At 61.2% G+C, this 19290-nt stretch overlaps 8 protein-coding genes across 8 annotated transcripts; 7 read left to right on the top strand and 1 right to left on the bottom strand.

Moving 5' to 3' along the window:
* Positions 1-260: 260 nt before the first annotated feature.
* EHS24_009115 (uncharacterized protein) lies at positions 261-3788 on the bottom strand (the record flags this gene model as incomplete). Its single annotated transcript, XM_028624410.1, has 2 exons — positions 261-3547; positions 3608-3788. The coding sequence occupies 2 exons, from the start codon at positions 3786-3788 to the stop codon at positions 261-263; spliced, it is 3468 nt and encodes a 1155-aa protein (XP_028475482.1).
* Positions 3789-4326: 538 nt separating this feature from the next.
* On the top strand, positions 4327-6198 carry EHS24_009114 (uncharacterized protein; the record flags this gene model as incomplete). The annotated part of the gene is made up of 2 exons (XM_028624409.1): positions 4327-4597; positions 4649-6198. 2 exons carry the CDS (start codon positions 4327-4329, stop codon positions 6196-6198), a joined length of 1821 nt encoding a protein of 606 aa, XP_028475481.1.
* Positions 6199-6511: 313 nt separating this feature from the next.
* On the top strand, positions 6512-7708 carry EHS24_009113 (uncharacterized protein; the record flags this gene model as incomplete). The annotated part of the gene is made up of 6 exons (XM_028624408.1): positions 6512-6598; positions 6753-6906; positions 6957-7012; positions 7061-7176; positions 7229-7557; positions 7611-7708. The coding sequence occupies 6 exons, from the start codon at positions 6512-6514 to the stop codon at positions 7706-7708; spliced, it is 840 nt and encodes a 279-aa protein (XP_028475480.1).
* Positions 7709-9676: 1968 nt separating this feature from the next.
* On the top strand, positions 9677-13132 carry SPA2 (component of the polarisome; the record flags this gene model as incomplete). The annotated part of the gene is made up of 3 exons (XM_028624407.1): positions 9677-10085; positions 10147-10284; positions 10344-13132. 3 exons carry the CDS (start codon positions 9677-9679, stop codon positions 13130-13132), a joined length of 3336 nt encoding a protein of 1111 aa, XP_028475479.1.
* Positions 13133-13823: 691 nt separating this feature from the next.
* Positions 13824-15458, top strand: EHS24_009111 (uncharacterized protein; the record flags this gene model as incomplete). Its single annotated transcript, XM_028624406.1, has 3 exons — positions 13824-14087; positions 14170-15147; positions 15453-15458. 3 exons carry the CDS (start codon positions 13824-13826, stop codon positions 15456-15458), a joined length of 1248 nt encoding a protein of 415 aa, XP_028475478.1.
* A 607-nt stretch (positions 15459-16065) lies between these two features.
* EHS24_009110 (uncharacterized protein) lies at positions 16066-16602 on the top strand (the record flags this gene model as incomplete). Its single annotated transcript, XM_028624405.1, has 1 exon — positions 16066-16602. One exon carries the CDS (start codon positions 16066-16068, stop codon positions 16600-16602), a length of 537 nt encoding a protein of 178 aa, XP_028475477.1.
* Positions 16603-17143: 541 nt separating this feature from the next.
* EHS24_009109 (uncharacterized protein) lies at positions 17144-17641 on the top strand (the record flags this gene model as incomplete). Its single annotated transcript, XM_028624404.1, has 1 exon — positions 17144-17641. The coding sequence occupies one exon, from the start codon at positions 17144-17146 to the stop codon at positions 17639-17641; it is 498 nt and encodes a 165-aa protein (XP_028475476.1).
* Positions 17642-18024: 383 nt separating this feature from the next.
* EHS24_009108 (uncharacterized protein) lies at positions 18025-19244 on the top strand (the record flags this gene model as incomplete). Its single annotated transcript, XM_028624403.1, has 2 exons — positions 18025-18386; positions 18830-19244. 2 exons carry the CDS (start codon positions 18025-18027, stop codon positions 19242-19244), a joined length of 777 nt encoding a protein of 258 aa, XP_028475475.1.
* Between the last annotated feature and the right edge of the window lie 46 nt (positions 19245-19290).

Genomic DNA, 19290 nt, shown 5'->3' with positions numbered 1-19290 from the left:
GCAGTCACGGCCGCCTCAACGGCGACCGACAGCGGCTGGAAACTACCTACAATAAACAGCTCTATAACAGCCATACCAACCTTGTAACTCTCCCATCTACCACCACCCAACCCCACGTCTACCTCCTTTCTGTTACTCATATATCGTGATGCATGTGTACGAGGATCATCGTCTTGTCCAGAACACTCCTATCGCTAAACTCTAACGAAACAAAGAAATAAATAAAAGAGCACCCCACAACCAACGACACTTTGCTCGCTCTAGCTTCGGCCCAAGGCGTCGCCAAGAGTCCTACATGTCCTGGACTTTTGCAGACGGAGCGCCGTGTAGAGACATTCTTTCGCACGGGCACTGCGGCCCTGCTTGTCACACGCCGTGGCCAGCGCGAACCATGCCTCGGGGACGTCCCACCCTTGGTCCTCTGTGAGCTGCCACAGGAGCGAGTGCGCGAGGTCCGTCTCGCCCTGGGTGAGGAACAGGCGGCCGAGGGAGACGACAGCGGGCGGGTAGTCGGGGCGCAGGAGCAGCGCCTTTGTGAATGCCTTTTGCTGCGAGTCGCCGTCCACGCTGTTCCCGCCGGTTTGGTGGGCCGCGCCACACTCGGCCTGGTGCAGGAGACCGAGCTGGACCCAAACGGCGGGGTTCTCGGGATCCTGTGCCTCGGCCTCCTCGATGGAGACGAGGGCCTGGCCGTGCTTGCCCGCACGGCGGAAGGAGGCGGCGGACATGAGCCAGAGGTCCGAGAGGATGCGGAGTTCAGCAGCGGTGCGGCTCACGTTGCGTTTCGTGGGCGGCGGTGGGGGCGGGAGCATTGCACGGGCACCGTGGTAGTGCGAATGAACGGCAGTGGGGGCAATGGACAGGGCGACAGTCGACGTTGACGCGGTGCGTATACGGTCCAAGCCGATGGTGGGTTCGCCACGTCCGCTGCCGCCGCTGCGCAGCGCCGAGGGAGCACTGGATGCGCGGAGACCTGGCCGAGGCCCGCGGGCGACGGAGGGAACGTGCAGGTGCTTGGGGAACAGCTTTTTGCCTCCCACAGAAATCTTGACGCGGCGCTCACTGGGTCCCTCTGCGTCCGAGGGGTTGGGAGATGAGTCGCCGGCGGAGGAAGGGGTGTGGATCACGGGCGGGGAGAAGGAGCCAGTACCGGCACTGGAAGCGATGATGGAGGGAGGAGGGGGTGCGCGTACGGTTTGAGCGCTGTCGCCAGACGCCGGGGTGATGACATAGCTGCCGCCGAGGTCGTGTATAGGCCCAGCTGGGACACTCATCATGCTACCAGCACCGGAACGAATGCCAGTTGAGGCTGTAGAGCGGGGCCGGTCACCACGGTCGGTGCGCTGCGAGAAGAACAGAAACAGCTGCTGGTGGCGCTCCAGCGCCACCTCTGGTCCGTGGAGCTTCTCGGTAATGACATTGAGGGTCATGCGGAGCTGGATGACAATTTCCAGTCGGCTGAATTTGGATGGAGGGACGGCCTCTGCAGTGACGGGTGGGCTAAGCTCGCCACTGGGGAGGAGGAGGGTGTGGATGTGCGGTGGCTGCTCTGGGAGACTGCCCTCGGGGAGCAGGTCGGCTTCGTCTGCAGCGATGGTCTCATCGTCCGATTCCCAGAGGGCAACGCCAGTCTCGCCGGCCTTGGCAGCGTCATTCCAGTCGCCTTGGGCCGTAAGAAGAAGCGCCAAGAGGTGCCACGCATGGACGTTGTGCGGGTCCTCTTCGAGCGCCGAGCGCACTGCTTCAGTTGCGGGCTCGATTTGGCGTGCTGTGGCATAAGCATACGCGAGGTGGTAGTTGTTTTCGGCAGAGTCGGGGTCGAGGATGGTCGCAGCCTTGTGGTGTGCGATGGCCTGCGCCTGGTACTCGGGTCGCTGGGTTGGGCTGGCAACTGTGGTAGACATTGCCAGGCGGACAGTGCCCTTGCACGCCTCCACCTTGGAAGCCATCTGGGGGCTCAATCGGTGCCTCTTGGCGACATCGCCAGCCAGAGTGGCGTAGCGCCACGCGTCCACTGGGTCGTTGAAGTGTGATGCGAGGAGCTTTGTACCAGCGAGGAGAACAGTGACAAAGTGCTCGTCCGTCTCTCCTTCCTCGGCGTCGTCATCGCCGTTCGTGACGGCAGGTGGCGCAGCAGTGCCATTGGCATCCGCGACGAGCTGCTCGACAGGCTCCTCAGTCTCGGTGGGGCGTCGCTCGAGCTTGAGCGGGTTGTCCGGATCGTCGGTCATGCGGCTCTGCAGCACCAGTTCGACGTAGAGCTCAAAAGTCCTGCGGGCCTCGGTCGGGTCTCCAGAAGTACACAAGAGTGGGACGAGGTGCCTCAAAATGGACTGTGACTGGAAAGTGAGGTTTGTCGCCCACCACAACGTAGCAATGGCGTCACTGGCGAGCTGTGGGGCGTGATCGGGGAAAGCAGCGGCCTGAGCAGCGAATTCTGTCACGGGCATGTTGACCTGCCCGGCACGTGGGAACTTTGTAGTGTCGCCCAGCAAGCGCTGTCCACCGCGAAGCGCATCTGACACTTCATTGCGCCATGTCGCCCGGCCTGTACGGCCAGAGTTGTGACCAGTGAGGAGGTAGGGTTCGAGTGCCGTGGTGCCCGGCGCCGGGTAGGAAGACTGGAGGGCGGCCATGTAGAGGGCGAGCATACGCTGTCGCTGGATCGCGCGGAACGAGCCTGGCCAGTTGACTGCCAGAGCATGGTAGGTGCGGAGAATGCGCAACGTGTAGTGCGTATCGGATCCACGCGCCGAGATCACAGCAGCGCGCGTGAGGGCGGTCGAGACATGTCGGAGAACTTCACGCTGCGAATCAAAGCTCGGCACTGGAGGCTGCTTCATGTTTGGTGGCATGAGGTAAGATGGCGCCTGGAGCGGTGACGTCGAGAGCTTGTCCAAGAGCCCGACAGCTTCAACGTAGCACTGGAGCGCGCGCGTCGGGTTGGGGTTGCTGCACAGCTCGAGCTCGATGCCTTGGAACGTCCGTGCGCGTATCCGCTCAACAACGGCAGCGTCACCATCGACCATGCCGACCGAAGGCGCGGCCCAGTCAAAGCGATCATACGCGGCCAGGGCAGCATCGTGATCGCCGAGGGCGTGGAGGTGGTACGCCAGCGTGAGCGCGGCCGATGGCCGTTCGTTCGGAAGGAAGGTCGAGCCCGAAAGCGCCGTCTCGAGTGAGCGCACACCTTGCCGCAGCTCGTCGACGTGCGTCGTGTCAAGCACCCAGCCCCAGCTTCCACCCACGGTCCAAGCCGAGCCGCTGGCTCCGTCCTCGCCGTCCTGGTCCCCGACGGCCATGTACCCCGACCGGAGGTGTGATGGCGGGGCGGCTGTCGCCGCCCCGTTAAGCACTGGGGGAGGACCACCAGAGACGCGTCCAACATGCACATAGGACGAGGCTGATCCGGAAGCTGCCGTGTCATGGGACAAGCCGTCACCAGAAGAGGCCGAGGAGCCGATCTGGTTGCTGGAAGTTGCAACGTGATACGATGAGCTGAGATCGAGAAGCGACACGGTACGGAGGTGGTTGACGAGCGCAGTGTCTGTGAGTGGTTTCGTGAGCGCAGCACTTGGAGAAGGGTCTACAGGACAATACTACTCACTTCCACCGGTGTGCTTGCCCCACTTGCGCACGAGCTCGCTCCACGAGAGCGGGCTGCCGTTTGGAGCAGCGCCCGGGCTGTCCACTGTCCATGCTCCGCGAACGAGGACGCCTGCCAGGTTTGAGGTGTAATGCGCCGCCTTTGGGTTCTGCATTGTCGCAGAGGGAGCGAGCGGCGCCATTGTATGGCCCTTGTTGATGGGTACGGGGGGAATGAGGTGGAGTGGATAGTTGTAGAAGAAGAACATGAGCAAGAGTGCCAGTTAGACGCAGAGACCTCTCCCCCGGCAGAGCAGAGCCCACGCCAGCCCAGGGTATTTCGCGCGCAGTGACGCAGCCAGTGCACCCACAAATGGTGTTACGTAATGGCTGGTGGGAAACGTGTGTGTTGTGCTCTGTTGCCGATCCCTTGGATTAGAAAAGGGGCAATTACAAAGGCCGTATTTATTGATTTAGCACCTAATACTAATTCTCCTAATGAACCCAAGAGGGCCCCACTCACTCGTCCGAGTTCCCCGCCCGGACAGGTCGCGTGCCTGGCTGTCGGTCCGCTGGAGTCGATTCAAGACAATGCCAGTGGTTCGGGTACATGCCAGCACAGAAAAGAAACAATCTCTCTCGACTCCCTTCAACACCCACCCTATAACCTCTCGTAAAAAGGTAGGCCATACAAGACAACCACACGAACTGCCACTGACACAGCACCAGAACCACCCCCCCATGTCCGCGCCCATCCCCATGAACGGGCGTCCCAGCGACAGCGCCGGCCCCAACGGCTCGCTGTCGCCTCTGGCCAAGTCGCCCCCTCACCAGACCACGACCATCGAGTACGCGTCGTCGGCTCCCTTTGCGGCCTCTTCATCCAAGCATGCCCAGGACGGCACTTGTGACGAGGCTATTCCGGACCACCTCTACTCCAAGCTGCCCGCCCACTACCTTGTGCAGGGTGCCGGCGGCAAGGTGCCAGACTACCTCCGCATGATCCTTACCTGTACGTCCTGCTCGCACGACCTCGCAACATGACCTGACCATTTCCCAACAGCCAAGGTCTACTCTGCCCCGCTCAACCTCCAGGAGACGCCGTTGACGTACGCTGCCAACCTGTCCAAGCGCCTCGGATGCGAGATTTATCTCAAGCGCGAGGACCTGCACCCCGTCTTCTCGTTCAAGATCCGTGGCGCGTACAACATGATGGCGAGCTTGACTGAGGAGGACAAGAAGAAGGGTGTCATCACCTGCTCTGCTGGAAACCACGCGCAGGGTGTGGCCCTGTCTGGCGGTGCGCTCGGCATTGCGGCCACCATTGTCATGCCCGTCTCGACCCCGTCCATCAAGGTCAACAACGTCCGGAGGTTGGGCGGCAAGGCCGTGCTCTTTGGCCAGGACTTTGACGCCGCCAAGGCCGAGTGTCTCCGCCGTGCCGAGGAGGAGGGTTTGACCTTTATCCCCCCGTACGATGACCCCTATGTCATTGCCGGCCAGGGCACGATTGCGATGGAGATTTGTCGCCAGATCACCGACCCGACCAAGATTGACGGCATCTTTGCTGCCATTGGCGGTGGTGGCCTGACAGCCGGTATCTCGACGTACATGAAGCGCGTTGTCGGCCCCAACTCCAAGGTCTACGGTGTCGAGACGGTCGACGGCGACGCCATGTTCAGGTCGTTGAAAGCTGGCCACCGCGTCGTTCTCGACGAGGTGGGGCCCTTTGCCGACGGCACTGCCGTGCGTCTGGTCGGCGAAGAGTGCTACCGCGTCTGCAAGGAGAACCTCGACGGCATCCCCCTTGTGAACAATGACGAGATCTGTGCCGCCATCAAGGACGTGTACGAGGAGACGCGTTCGGTTCCCGAGCCCTCTGGAGCCCTTGCCCTCGCCGGTCTCAAGGCGCACATCCAGCAGAACGACCTCAAGAACTCGGGCAAGACGTTTGTTGCCGTCGTCTCCGGTGGAAACATGAACTTTAGCCGTCTCCGCTTCGTTACTGAGCGCGCCGAGATTGGTGAGGGCCGCGAGGTGCTCATGTCGTTCCGCGTCCCCGAAAAGCCCGGCTCGTTTATCAAGCTGCACAAGTACCTCCTCCCTCGTGCCGTCACCGAGTTTTCGTACCGCTACTCGGACTCGAAGGGCGGCTTCATCATCTGCTCGTTCACCCTCAAGGCGTCGAGCTCCAAGGCGTCGGGCCCCACGCCCGAAGAGCGCGCCAAGGAGGTGGCTGAGATCATCGCCGACCTCAAAAACCTGGACATTGAGTCGATGGACCTGAGTGACAACGAGTTTGCAAAGTCGCACGTGCGCCACCTCGTCGGTGGCCGCTCGTCCATCGAGCACGAGCGCGTGTTCCGCTTCGAGTTCCCCGAGCGTCCTGGAGCGCTTGACCGCTTCCTCACCAACCTCCACCCGGGATGGAACATTTCCCTCTTCCACTACCGCAACCACGGCGCCGACGTTGGCCGCGTCCTTGTCGGCCTGCAGCCGCCCCCCAACGGCGTGGCCGACGATGAGGAGCTCAACGACTTCCTCAACGAGCTCGGCTACCCTTACGTCGAGGAGACGGATAACGTCGCCTACCGCAACTTCCTCTGTGCTTGAGTTGGGACCTTGGAATAGAGAGGCGTGCGGGAGAGAGTTGTTAGAGTAGTATCATCCATTTATGCCAGATTGTCACCATCACGGATGCAGTCGGGTAGCGAGTAGCAGGGTATGACGTGACTGACACCTGGTGGGCGCAGGGAACGAAGATGCACGTCGAGTTGACAGCTTGGGGGGTTCGAACGATATGCCATGCGACGCGCACGCGGGGGGCTGCCTGAGACCCAGATCGAAAGTCAGATCGCTGGCCGCTGGCCGCTGGCGTCATCGCTCACGTCCCACCATCCATCATCCTGCAACCACACCACACACCATGGCCCAAGCATCGTCGAGCTCAGGACCGCTGTATCCCGTCAACGGGTTTGACGTGGCTGCGCTGACGGGCGCTACCGTCGTTATTGTAAGTTTGCCTCGGGATCCGCTCACGCAAAACGCGCGGTGGACGTCCTCCACCGAGCACCTTGGCCCACGGATGTCCGCGCCGTTCCCTCGCAGCTCTGCGGCCATGGATGCTCCAGCTGGTACTGATGCGAGTGCATACTGACGCACCGCAGCCCGCCGTGTCCCTCGGCAACGTCCCGCAACTGACCGCCGACCTGCTCGTTGCGTCCCTTGGCCTGCGCCGCGTTGCCTTCCTCGGCCGCGGCGACACCGTCGCGCCCTTTGCCGGCCGTGGCGAGGATGGGGTCGTGACTGGCGGCCTGGAGTGTGCGTTGCAGCTGTGAAGCACGTGAACTGTACAATAGCTGACAATGCAGTGTACGGCAACGACGGCAAGGTGTTTGTTCTCATGCAGCGTGCGCCGACTCTGAAGGTGAGCTGCTTAACTTGTATACGCGCTGTGGTAGCTGACGCCCTCCAGTCCAAGAAGGACGCGCACATTGAGCTCATTGCGTCCTTGGTCAAGACATACCGTGTCGGCCTCGCGCTCGTCCTCGCGTCGCTGGACGCGGCCAACCAGGACGACGCTCAGCTCCTGTATGTCCCGCCGTTCCCCTTCACCCACCAGATCCACTGACACCATGCCCAGCACGCCGCACCAGGCCGTCCTGCCCCCCGGCGCAGCCACCAACCCCGTGCTCGAGCGCCTCGCGCACCTCCCAGCCCTCAAGCTCACCCTCGAGACGACCCCGCCCCACCACGCCCCACACCCCTCGTTGTCGTCGTTGGCGCGCCCGCGCGCCGCGTCCACAGTGTATCCGCCCTTCCTGCCCGGCGCGGGCCTCACGCGCCGCGTGCTGGGCGCGCTGGCCGACACGGCCGTCCCCAGCGGCGCGGTGACGGCGTGGGTCGTCGAGGGAGACAACAGGGGCGACGCGCATGCGCTCGCGGGCGTGGCGCTCCAGATCCTCGGTGTCGGTGGGTGAAAGGGCGTACAGTGCGTGGTGCTCGCTTGCTGACCCACTTTACAGAGACGGAGATTGTCGAGCCGGCGTCGTGGGCGGGCCTGTTTGGTCCTGGCCAGGGATGGAGTGGTGGGTCCAGCATGGACGCGGAGATCTACGGGTGAACAGAGGGTTTACTACGATGTACAGGGTACTAGTGCGGGTACACGGGGGCGGAGTGTGAGTTGCACACGCAACAAAAACGGTGGTATTGGTTGGTGTGCCGAGAATAACACGGTGGTCGCGGACGAGGATACGGGCTGTAACGAGCAGAGGACAGTGACCAGCATGACCAGTGTTCCCGCATGGCCAGCACACGGCCTGTGTAGGCGAGTGTCTGGCTGCATGGCTGCTGGCCCCCATAGCCACAGGCCAGTCTTGTGCTGTTGACGTTACAAACAAGCATATCCCCTTCGGGGATTCGAACTGGCGCTTAAAGTGCTGTTCTCTTCAAAAACACCTTAACGCCAAGGAAGTGATGTTTGATTACGTAATATAATAAAAGCCACTCCTGCCCCGATTGTCTCCCACTTGGCCACTTGCAGCGTGCCCATGAGCAGCTGTGACGACCCAGCCAAGCATCCCGGACCGCTAGAGCTGAGAACCGAGAGCCAGCTAGCCAGCGGCCAGCGGTGTGCACAGATTAACCAGCAGCAAAGGAGCGGCGATTCCCGACGTCCTGACGCCGTCAAACAACACACTTAAATTGTTCTTTGGGCTGCGCGGCGCAGGTCCGCAGGTCCGCAGGCAAAGCGAAAGGCCATTTATGGCCCGAGAGAGGGGGGGATGGGGGCACTAACCAGGGCCTTTGCTGTCGCCTTGAATTGGCCACAGGCCACAGGGAGGGGGTAAAACGGCACCGGTCGAGAGACAGAGTGGGTGGCGTCCTTTGCAGCTTGATTTTAGGCCGATGTGGCGGTCGCGTTAAGCGTTAAAGCGTTATTGCCAGCCTTCGTACATGACTAGCGAATTTGGTGCTAATGTGTGGATGCCATGTCCGATGTCCGCTGTGGCAGTAGCGGTCTCTCCTCTTGGCCTCTCTCTTAGCTTGGGCGGCTTGTCACTCATCCAAAGATGGGAAAGGTGGAACGGTGCCACACAAACAAACCCGTTTCCATGGCCACATGCCTGCTAGAGAAGCCAGAGCTGCAGGCCGCGGGAACACTGGATTACTGGGCCTGGTACCGTAAACGCGTCTGGGAGAGAATGCAGAGGAAATGCAAAGGACACTGGCACACTGGCACACTGACCAAGCGGAGACAGGAAGGCGGACGAGGAGAAACGGGGTTTCAGTAATGAAGCTGGGGCGTGGAGAGATCTCTACTGATGGTGTTTTTGGTGTTGTTCCAGGCACACAATAACAAAAACTGGACTAGAGAGCGGGGGGACGTGACAAGTGTTGCCGCTGGTCGGCTGGTGTGGAGCGATTATTACCACCGACGGCGGCTTGGGGGGCTGACTGAGTGGACAAGCGTGTGCATGGTGCGTGTGATATGGCGAGCAAGAGAGAGAGCGAGAGAGAGTTGGAGGGATGTTTACACGTCGACAAGGAGAGGGAAGGCTTTTGGAAGCAGAGGCTCAACCCCCAGGGCCCAAAAGGACACCTCGTCGCTCTTTCTCCCCGTACGCCCCAGAGACACGCAGCGCGCGTTTGTATGGGTCGACTGCCAGGCACGGACAGACCTATCGACCCCTAGGGTGTGTCGGGCGGATGCGCCAGGCGCGCGCCAGGGCTGCTGGGCGAGCTGGGCGGGGGCGGCGCGCGTTGTCGACGTGCAAACCGGAGGGCGGAGGGGGGGGGAAGCTCCCAAGAGCATTCACGCACACACACACCACACGACACACACACACACACACACACCGCGACAACCACCGCTGCTACACAACAGCAACACAAATCTCCCTCATCTCCATATCTCTTCCCCCGTCGCCATCACTTCATCCCCCACCTCACATCTCTCCCCCTCCCTCTCTCCTCCCACATCCTCTGCCCAACCCTCTGGCACCCCCCATCCATTCCCTCTCCCTCCATCGCCTCTACCCTACGCCACTCGATCTAAACCCCCAGCGAATCCCGTTCCCACAAGCCCGCAATGGCCTCGCGGTTCGGCGCTGCCGCGTCGCCAGCTGCCGTCTCTCATGGCGGCGGCTTCTACACAAACGCCCCGGCCATGCAGAGCCTAGGCAACGTATCCATGCCCAGGCCCGGGTACATGCGCCTGAACTCGAGTTCTCCATCTTTACTCCCTATGGCAACACCAAACGGAAACGGCGCAGCACCCGGTGGTCCTGGCGGTGGTGGACCTTCTGGAGCAGCACCAAACAGCAATAACAACAACATGTCGGCGCCCACGGCGGCGTCGTCGTCGTCACGAAACCAGCAACAACAACCCAACGGCTCCAGCTCGAGGTCGCATCGTCCAGACAAAAAGGACACAAAAGAGGTCGCTTGGGTCCACTGGCGTGCGCTCAAGGACTTTTTGGCAGCATGGTCGGCCAAAGGTGAGCCCACCGAGCACCACATGGTGACTATGGGGTATACATGCTGACCACCAACCCACAGAATCTCCCAGTGCCCGCGCCAGCGCTCGCGAGAAGCTCACTCGTCTAACTCGACTCCAGTTCCTCGAGCTCAGCACCGACGTTTACGATGAGCTCATGCGCCGTATCAACGTCGACCGCGGAGCGTCCGACGGGGCAGGTAAGTTGAAAAGGGTTCACGCTACATCGCATTGCACAACCCAAACTGACCCGTCACAGCACCGTTCCTACCTGTGCGTGACGACTTCCACCCCAAGCGCAACCAGGCGCGACAGAAACTTGCTACGCTGCCCAAGAACCGTTTCAAGGACCTTGCCAGCGATGTCTTCTTTGAGCTGCGTCGCCGCTACCCGGAGTTTGATGACATGGACCACCAGCAGCAACTGCCGCAGCAGGCAGGTGCACCGCAGCAGCACCAACAGCAACAGCAGCAGCAGCAGGTGTACGATGAGCCGCCAGCACCGGGACCCATGGCTCTTGGCGGTCTCTACCAGCAACAACCCATGCCGCAACAAAAGTCGGTTGGCCACAAGGTCAGCAACTCTGTGAGCTCTGTACACTCGGCGTCCGGCACGCGGCCGACGCATCACCGCAAGGGCTCGTCAGTGGGCAGCAGCGGCGGGCGAATGGAGCAGCTGGCCAGCTCCTCTCCCAAGGGCACGGCAGCAAACCTTACAAGCGCTACCAACGACGTCGTGGTCCCCAACAAGAGCCGACTGCAAGAGGAGGAGATTGAGGTCCCCTATGCGCGCGACACGATCATGGAGCTGTCCCCGCCCACCAAGGGCGAGCCGATCGGCCCCAGCGGTCTGCGCGGCGACTTCCGCTCCGACTCGCGATCAAGTGCCCATGGCGGTGCGGGCACCACCGAGACGGCCACTTCCCCCACGGGCCACACCGACGACGGTGGTGCCCAGTACTTTGACCGCATGTCGTTTGCGTCCAACGTGTCCCGATCAAAGGGTATGGGCGAAGGGTGGGAGGACCAGGAGAACAAGCTGCGGGCCGAGTACGAGATGCGTATTGTTGGCCTGGAACGCCGCTTGCAGGCCGCCGAGACGGACAGGGACGCATTGGCAAAGGAAATCCAAGAGGAACGCGAACAACGAAAGGACTATGAAGACGAGGTGCGCGGTCTCAAGGAGCGTGCGACCACCCATGCGTCGTCCCTGCGAAGTGTCCAGCACGAACTGGACCTTGCGCGCGACGCCCACGATGCCGTCCGCGGCCAGAACGAGCAGACTTCGGTGCAGGCTCAAGAGGAGATCTCGCAGTGGCGCGAGCGGTGCGAGGGCCTCGAAGATGAACTGCGCAGACTCGAAGACGACCGCGCCGACCGCGCAACGCAAATGGCACGCGCGCCCGCCGTCGACGACGCGGTGGTGACCGAACTCCAGTCCGAGGTCCGCAGCCTCGTGGACGAACTGAACAACCTCTCGCTCCGCAACGACGAGCTCATGTCGGAGCGCGAACGCGAGATGGAGGCAGCGGCCATGCTCGAGAAGAAGGTGGACGAGTACAAGCAAAAGTTTAATGCTGCGCGTACCCAGCTGCGCAACATCAAGGCCACGTCCACCATGTTCATCTCTCAGCCCCTGACCGACGACCACCTCCCAGCCTCGCCCGATGGCAACATTGCCGACATGAACGTCTCGGCGTTCCAGCAAGCCATTGACGGTCTGCTTGCCGCCGCACGCTCCAGCCAGCCGACCGGTGTCCTCCCGGCCATGAAGGCCATCGTCGAGACCGTGACCAACATTGGCGAGGACGTAAAGTCGTTTGAGGAGGCACCCAACCTCGACGTTGACGTCTCGCGCCTCGAGCTGCTCAAGCACGAGTCGACCACGCGCCTGTCGTCCCTCATGACTGCGGCACGCAACCACGCCATGGCCTCGGGCCTGTCGCCTGTCTCGCTGCTCGACGCCGCTGCAGGCCACCTCGCTGCCAACGTGGTCGAGATTATCAAGCTGCTCAAGATCCGCCGCACTGGCAGCACGCGCGAGATTCTTAACCAGCGCATGAGCATGAGCATTGGCGACATGGTCCGTCGCAGGTCCATGATGCACGGCAACACCCCCGACGAGGAGGACGAGGACGACATTGCTACCTCGCCACGGGAAGAGCGTCTCCGCGAAAACACCCGCGCGAACGGCAGTGGTGGAGCAGGTTATGGAGCGGTGCCGACCATCACCTCTCCTCCCCGGGCCAACCTCTCCGCCGCACCCCCCTCGGCGTACGACGCACCTGGTGGTCTCCCCCAGTTCCGCATCAACAGCTTCCAGTCCGCCAGCTCCACCGCCCAGCGCTCCGACTCGTTCTCGCTCGAACGCAAGGGCTCCACGGCATCCGCCGCAAGCGACTACGATGCCCCTCGCTCCCGTCTCGTCGAGCACAAGCATGAAGCGTCGTTCTCGTCGCGCAACGCCCCGACCCCGACCCGTGCGCCCGTCAACCCAGCCGACCTGTCCGGCTCCAGCCACTCGCGTGGTGCGAGCCTCGCGTCAGCTACGAGCGACTCGTCCGCGCCCGGTCCGGCAACCACACACGACCACGGCGGATACGAGCGCTACGCTCCTTACGGCCAGCAGGCCTCGCCCGACGGCAACGGCGCCGCAGGCGCGCCGGGCGCCGGCGGCAGCGACCAGGAATGGGACGACCTGAAACCGTACCTCAACACGCAGTCGTCGACGCTCGTCAACTCGATCCAGAACCTGCTCGCCGCCATCCGGACGGGCGGGCAGGGTCCCGCGCTGAACGAGCACCTGTCTGAAGTGATCGCCATCTCGACGTCCATCGTCGCCGTGTCGAGCAACGCCCTCCCGTCCCGCCTGCGCGCGACGGGCGACCCGCTCCTCGCCGAGCTCGTGGGCAACACGGACAAGCTGAGCGAGGCGCAGCAGACGGCCGCGAACGCCGGCGGGTTCGACAAGCAGCTCCGCCAGGGCATCGCCAGCGCGAGCTTTGGCGTCGCAAAGGCCCTCAAGGCGCTCATGAAGGTGGGCGAGTGAGAATGGGTGTCTTCTTGAGGTGTGGTTTTTAGATTTGGATTCTTCAGTATAGTATACACAGCCGCGCCAGCCGGCGCTGCCAGCGTGCAGACGTTTGGGCCGTGGTTTCTTTTTCTCTTTTCTCGTTTCTCGTCCCTATGATCCCCCCCCCCCCCCCCCCATCCCCCTCCCCATACATACGTTTTTGGTGTTCGCTCTATAAACTAGCGCCCTCCCCTTTTCGGCTAGTAGTGCGTTCTTGGACTATGCTATCTGGTGTCCGCTTTCGCTGTGGTGCTGGGCAGCTGTGGGCTCTCGGTCGGGCGTGCATGTGGACGGGAGTCTTGGGGCTAGCGGTGTCAAGCAAGGTGTCGCCAGGTATGCGCAATCTATAGGGGCGTGGTCGGGTTTCGGAAGAGGATTCAAATCCTCTCGGAGCCACGATATACGATGCAAGAGAAGCAAAAAAGGACAATGACGGAGCTGCTCGAGCTGGCCAGCTGGAGATTATCGAGACAGAGGGGTCACGCATGCACATGCATGCGGATATCGTTCGCCCCGGCTGCCCGCCCAGGCCGCCCAGCTGCATGACGTACATGGCGCCCAATGCGTAGGACCGTTGTTTTGATGGTATAAACAGGCCCTCTCTCCAATCTGCAAGTCACACTCCTCTTTCCCAACCTCACACCAAAGGCAACACTGTCCCGGCCCCATGGCATACTCCACTGGCAGAGTCGCGCGCGACGGCTTCGAAAGCGGCCACGGCCGGTTCCTCGTACACGGCAGCGAGCGGGTGGAGGGCGCCCGTCTGAAGCAGCTGTTTATCCCCTGCCTCACCTCTGAAGCCAACAAGCTGCTTCGCGACAGTCACAATTTCGTCCGCGCCCAGCTGCAGCACTATGGCGTACAATACGAGGCGAAGGAATTTACTGGACAAGGCGTCCTGCTGCTCAAGAAGGCCCCCAGTGCGGGCAAGGTATGTCCCTTGGCCGTTGTTTACTTTGTTTAGTTTACTCTGTTTACTTGCACACCGCGGCGTGCGCTGATCACCCGACTAGCTCGACAAGGTGCCCGCGCATATTGAGGCTCTGCAGATCCAGATGCACGCCGAGTGGCTGGATATGCAGCCGGCTGAGGACCTTGCGACACAGCCAACACTCGCCATGGAAAAGTACTTTTTGGACCACACCGGCAAGCCCGACAGAACCAAGACTGGCGAAGTCATCGGGTTTCCGCTACCGGTCCACAGCAGCTACCGCGTTAGCCAGATCTGTGCAGCCATCGACAAGGTTCCGGGCCTCCACTACGCAAACGGACATGGCCCATTGACGCAGACGATCTACGCAGGCTGGGATTACTACGCCGTGCATGCCGCCGCAGACGGGCATGCCGCCAAAGAAACTGCCGATGCCGACGAAGAAGCCGACATGCGAGAGGAGGAACGCGATGCCGAGCATAAAGCATACCTTGCCGAAAGCAAAAAGAGGCGCCTCGCCCCTTCTCCTGTGGGCCAGTACATGGTCGACTGTACCGCCATTGAGAAGGGCTGGGACAACACCGATAACCTCACAATGTCTATTCGCGAGTCGGGCATACCAAACGTTTATCAGGCCGACTTTGACTTTGGCATCCTTGAAGGAGTCATGATGCTCAGCTCTGTCAAAAGCGCTCTTGCCTATTTCCTCGACGACGACGCCAGCGACGATGAAAGCGGCCCTCCTGCCACAGGCTCGAAGCGCAAGGCCACCGGCCGCGGCGGCCCTGTTCTCAAAGTCGCAAAGACCACTGGGGGACCGCCTACCAAGTTCTTCCTCGTTCTGAAATGCAGGGAGACGGGGGAGGGAGTGATCAATCCCACTCCCGAAAAGGGCGAGATGACCTTCAAGGGGGCCGACATGGCGAGCTTAACTGGCACGGCCACGCTCGATTGCGATGGGTCCGACGTTCCTTTTTCGGCACGCAAGATTTCCAGCTCTCCAGGCTCGTCGCGCGACAGATGGGAGAACTATTCCTGGGCCGCCTATGAGGGTGCGCGCGTGAGTCGTTGGCATTGATTGTCGTCTAGCACGGAACCCACTGCCCATCGCCCCACGCGCCCTACTTTCACCGCCACATGGGCAGCCCACGAACCGCCACTTCCGCACTTGCATCGGACTCGCGTATCTCCTCTTGCGGCGCGTCCGGGCGTCCCGTACTCTCCTCGTGTTCACAACAACTCGCTATCCGCCTCTAGATTCTCCTTCTCTCTCTTCTCCTGCTGTATTATCGCCGCCACGCGCTCTGGCTCTGGCTGTTGGCATGTACTTGCAAAGCACAGCCCCGGCGAGTCCCATTGCAAAAGGTGTAGACGTGTCATGTTTCCGTCACCGCTTTGGCGTGGCAGGCGCATCGCCGGTCGCATGTTGTATGTTCAGTCAGTCACATCACCATCTGTTAATTCTGTCAATGTGAATGAATGCACACTATAACGCAGTGACTGTGACTATTCCATCCACCTGCCATGCGGCTGATCTGCGTTATCTTGCCATGTAGCTACTGAGTTCTTCCAATTCGCCCACTTGCGGCATGGATCTTGGATTCGGTCGGTGTGAGGTCTGGCCAGAGGGTGTAGGTGGCCAGGTTGTGAGGTCAGTTCAAAATGACGCCTTTGTGGCGGGCGGCGATGTGTGGCAGGGACACTCTTGGGGGCGACAGGTGTGTGTCTTCTCAGTCTCGCTCACTCGTCCTTCAACATGCATCGTCCCTTCTGTGGTCGGATGACTAGTGTCTCGCTTACCCTCCTGTTTCCGTATCGTACGTGTGTGCTGACCGAGGGCATCATTGTGCTTGTGGTACGTGTTTCATTCCCACACGCCTTTGGCAACCTTTGGGGTTTGAACAACTCCCCTCACCTCGTGCGGCTCGTGGTTTTGTCACTCAATAAGACTGTCCCCCAAGTTACTCTCTCTACCTCCATGTCGGAGAGCCCTACGCCACGCGAGCAGGACGCAGCGGAGGACGACGCGGACAAGGGGGAAGACCAGGACACAGGATTTCAGGCGCTCACGACGTTTACGTTTCAAGCACCTGGGGAGTTCCTGCCCGCCACGACCAGGTCCGTCCCACTCCAAGATTCAGCCGCCTTGGAAGCGGCGAGCATGCGTTCCATGTCGTTCATCGAGCGGTTCGGGACGATACGGGAGCGCGTTTCGACCATGGCCGCCTCGGACCCTGGGTTCATGGACAGGCAGGTGGCTCTCGGCCTCGTCGACAGCGTTCGCGACACCTGGCCGCGTGTGCTGCAAACCCGCATCGACACCCATCTCCTCTATCCCGGTCTGGGCCGCGAGCGCACCTTTTACCGGCTGTGTTTCGACTTTCTCGTGCTGGTGCGCGTGTTGAATGGCCTGTTACAGCGAAGCAGGCTCGGCGACCTCGTTCTGAACCTGCACGGGTTTCGCATGCCGGACCACACGCCCACACTGGCATTTGTGCTTGTTGGGCGCCAGTGAGTTAAGGGCGCCTACGGTGGGGCTTGGGCGCAAAACACACTGCGGCTATTTTCAAGCGTGTCGGAAGGCCGCAGTGTGTTTTTCACTTTGAAAGGCGCAGGCGCAGGGCGTTGTCCTGCTCGTCAAGTCGATAAGGCTCACAATGCATATTTCGACGTCTCGGCCCTGCTCGCCTCTCATAATCTACAGATCATGTTCACGCAAAACAAACCCGTTTAAATTGTCAATAATCGGGAGATATTCAAAGCGCCACACTGTCCCGGCCAAGTGATTGGGACTGATGTACTGATGGCCCGATGGCCACCTCTTGCTACTGTGCCATGCACTTTCAGATGGAACTGTGTGACTGTTGTGATCTGTATGTGTCTGAGGTTGACCTGGTGCCTCGTGCACGATGATCCGTCTGCGACAGTCACCACGCACAGCCCGCCTGCCCGCCCCGCCTTATGGTGGAAAAGATGGGGCACACAAACACTTACTTTCAACAACATTTCTTTCAACTGCCCACACTTCTTCCTACCACCCATCAACTACATTCACAATGCCTAAAACGGTCAAGAAGCGCAAGACCACGGTGGAGCCCAAGCGCCGCGGTACGACACATTCTACCGCGGCCAACAAGTCAACGCGAGCCGACGCTGGCACTCCCGAGTCGTCGTCCAGCCCCGCCACCGAACCCGAGTCCATGTGCCAGTCCAAGCTCGAGAACAAGAACCACAACCACAACCAGACCGAGTCCAACCCCAGTGCCACAACACTCTCACCTACACCACTCCCCACAGCCACCGCCAGCCCCCTGGTCACGACCGAGGAAGCCAAGAAGGCCAACTTTCTCCAGCTCATCGCGACCCTGCGCGCCCTGTGGGACACCAAGACCCAGCTCCTCGCCCTCGAACGCCGCACCACGCCTCCCGCAGAGCATGCCGAGCGCGCAAACGCCATGTACAACTACTTTCTGGGCATCGCGCGCGAATTGAACCGGTTTGCGTACCGGAAAGGATGGGATATCCGCGTGAACATGGACGATTTCTGCTGGTAGTGACGGGCGGGTCTGGTGTGTGTGGGTGGCAAACACAGGGAGGGATGGGAGGGATGGGACAGTCGAGATCCTCGACGACTCATGTAGCGTATATGTAGCATGCGGGAGGGAGGTGTACATGGTCGACTTGTTGTACGTACGCTCTTGGCATCTATGAAAGACTCAGGCGCTTGACGCGGTTGGATGCTGGGAGTTACTGACAACTGTGCAGCAGCTGTTGACTGGACAGGCAGCATCCGCGACACCACAGGCCACAGGAGGCATGTTTGTGTCCACACGCCGATCAAACACCCGTACACGCCTTCCTTCACCAAACAGACTGGGCTCGATAACCCACCTCACACCTCGCCATCGCCCACTCTCTCACAAACAATCTATCAGCAATGGGACGCCGTGACCCCAACAAGAAACGCGACCCACCACCGAAGCCCAACATCGACGGCACCGCGCCATCCACTCGCATGACAACCTCCGCAGGCCGCACCGTCCCCAAGCCCAAGCCCATGCGCCAGCTCACTCTCCCCTCCTCGCCAGAAAAGAGGGACTTCATGGTATCCGTGATGGCAAGGATGCACATGAACAACACCCCTGTCACCCTCCAGGAGATCGAAGACAAGGAGGCCAAGGTGCTTGACCTTGTCGCCAACCTCACCAACCCACCTTTCCCCTACTCGGGCGCTCGTATGAGGGACACATTCACCAAGGCGCACACGACGCTCCACAAGCTCTGGCAAGAGACCGCACAGTACCTCGTCGCCTCAATGCTAGCGAGTTTGTGCTTCGTATTACCCAGGCCAGCGCCAGAGGTATCCGGAAAGAGAGAGAGGCGAGGGGCGTGGAGACTATGTGGAGTAGCTAGCTGCGTCTATGCAAAGGGCTCGCGTCTGGGTGTAAGATGTGGTGCCACAGAGCTACAGAAGCCACACGACAATGCAGCTGCACAGCTGCCTGGCAAGTTGAGACGGAACGCGTTGTTGTTATTCTTCTTCCTCCCTCCCCCTGTGCCCTGCCTTCCTTCCCACGGCACGCGTACAGGCTGCCCACCACAACCACCACTGCTGTCGTGCACTCTCTCACCAACAACATCCAGATGCCGCGCAACCACATCCAGCATCGAAAGCCTCGACCGCCGGAACCCAGCCCCACGCCAACTACGACCACAAGGGCTAGACCCACCGCACCGCCCAGGAGTACACCCAAGGCCGACCCCAAGCCCGTCTCGGCGCGATCCAAGTGCACACCGCGCGCAACGACATCACTCGCGGCGGACATTGCGGGCCTGCGCGCACGACTCGCCGCGCTCCTCGCCGACGTCCGCGCCACACCCACCGTTCAAGTCCACCGGCGAGACGCCGCTGCCAACAAGGCCAAAGCCACGTTCATGGCCCTCGTCGCCACCCTGCACGAGACGCGGGACCTCGTGCGCGCCGTGTACCCGCGCCTTGCGCGCGACGACAAGATACAAGTCGGCGCGAGCCTGAACGCGACGCTGGGCGAGATTGTGCCCTTGCTCAATGCCGTGGCGGAGCGCAATGGGTATGGTGTGCGCCTTGACCTCGGCGAGTTTGTGCTCTGGCTCCCGCAAGGGCGTGGAGATGAGTGACACACGTAGGCTGCTGCAGCGTCGGAGGGGTATGCTTCTGACTCTA

This window comes from Apiotrichum porosum (assembly GCF_003942205.1).
Source record: "Apiotrichum porosum strain DSM 27194 chromosome Unknown scaffold_8, whole genome shotgun sequence".
NCBI lineage: Eukaryota > Fungi > Basidiomycota > Tremellomycetes > Trichosporonales > Trichosporonaceae > Apiotrichum > Apiotrichum porosum.
Note: the sequence above shows the minus strand (reverse complement) of the source record. Positions and strands in the feature narration are given on the sequence as shown.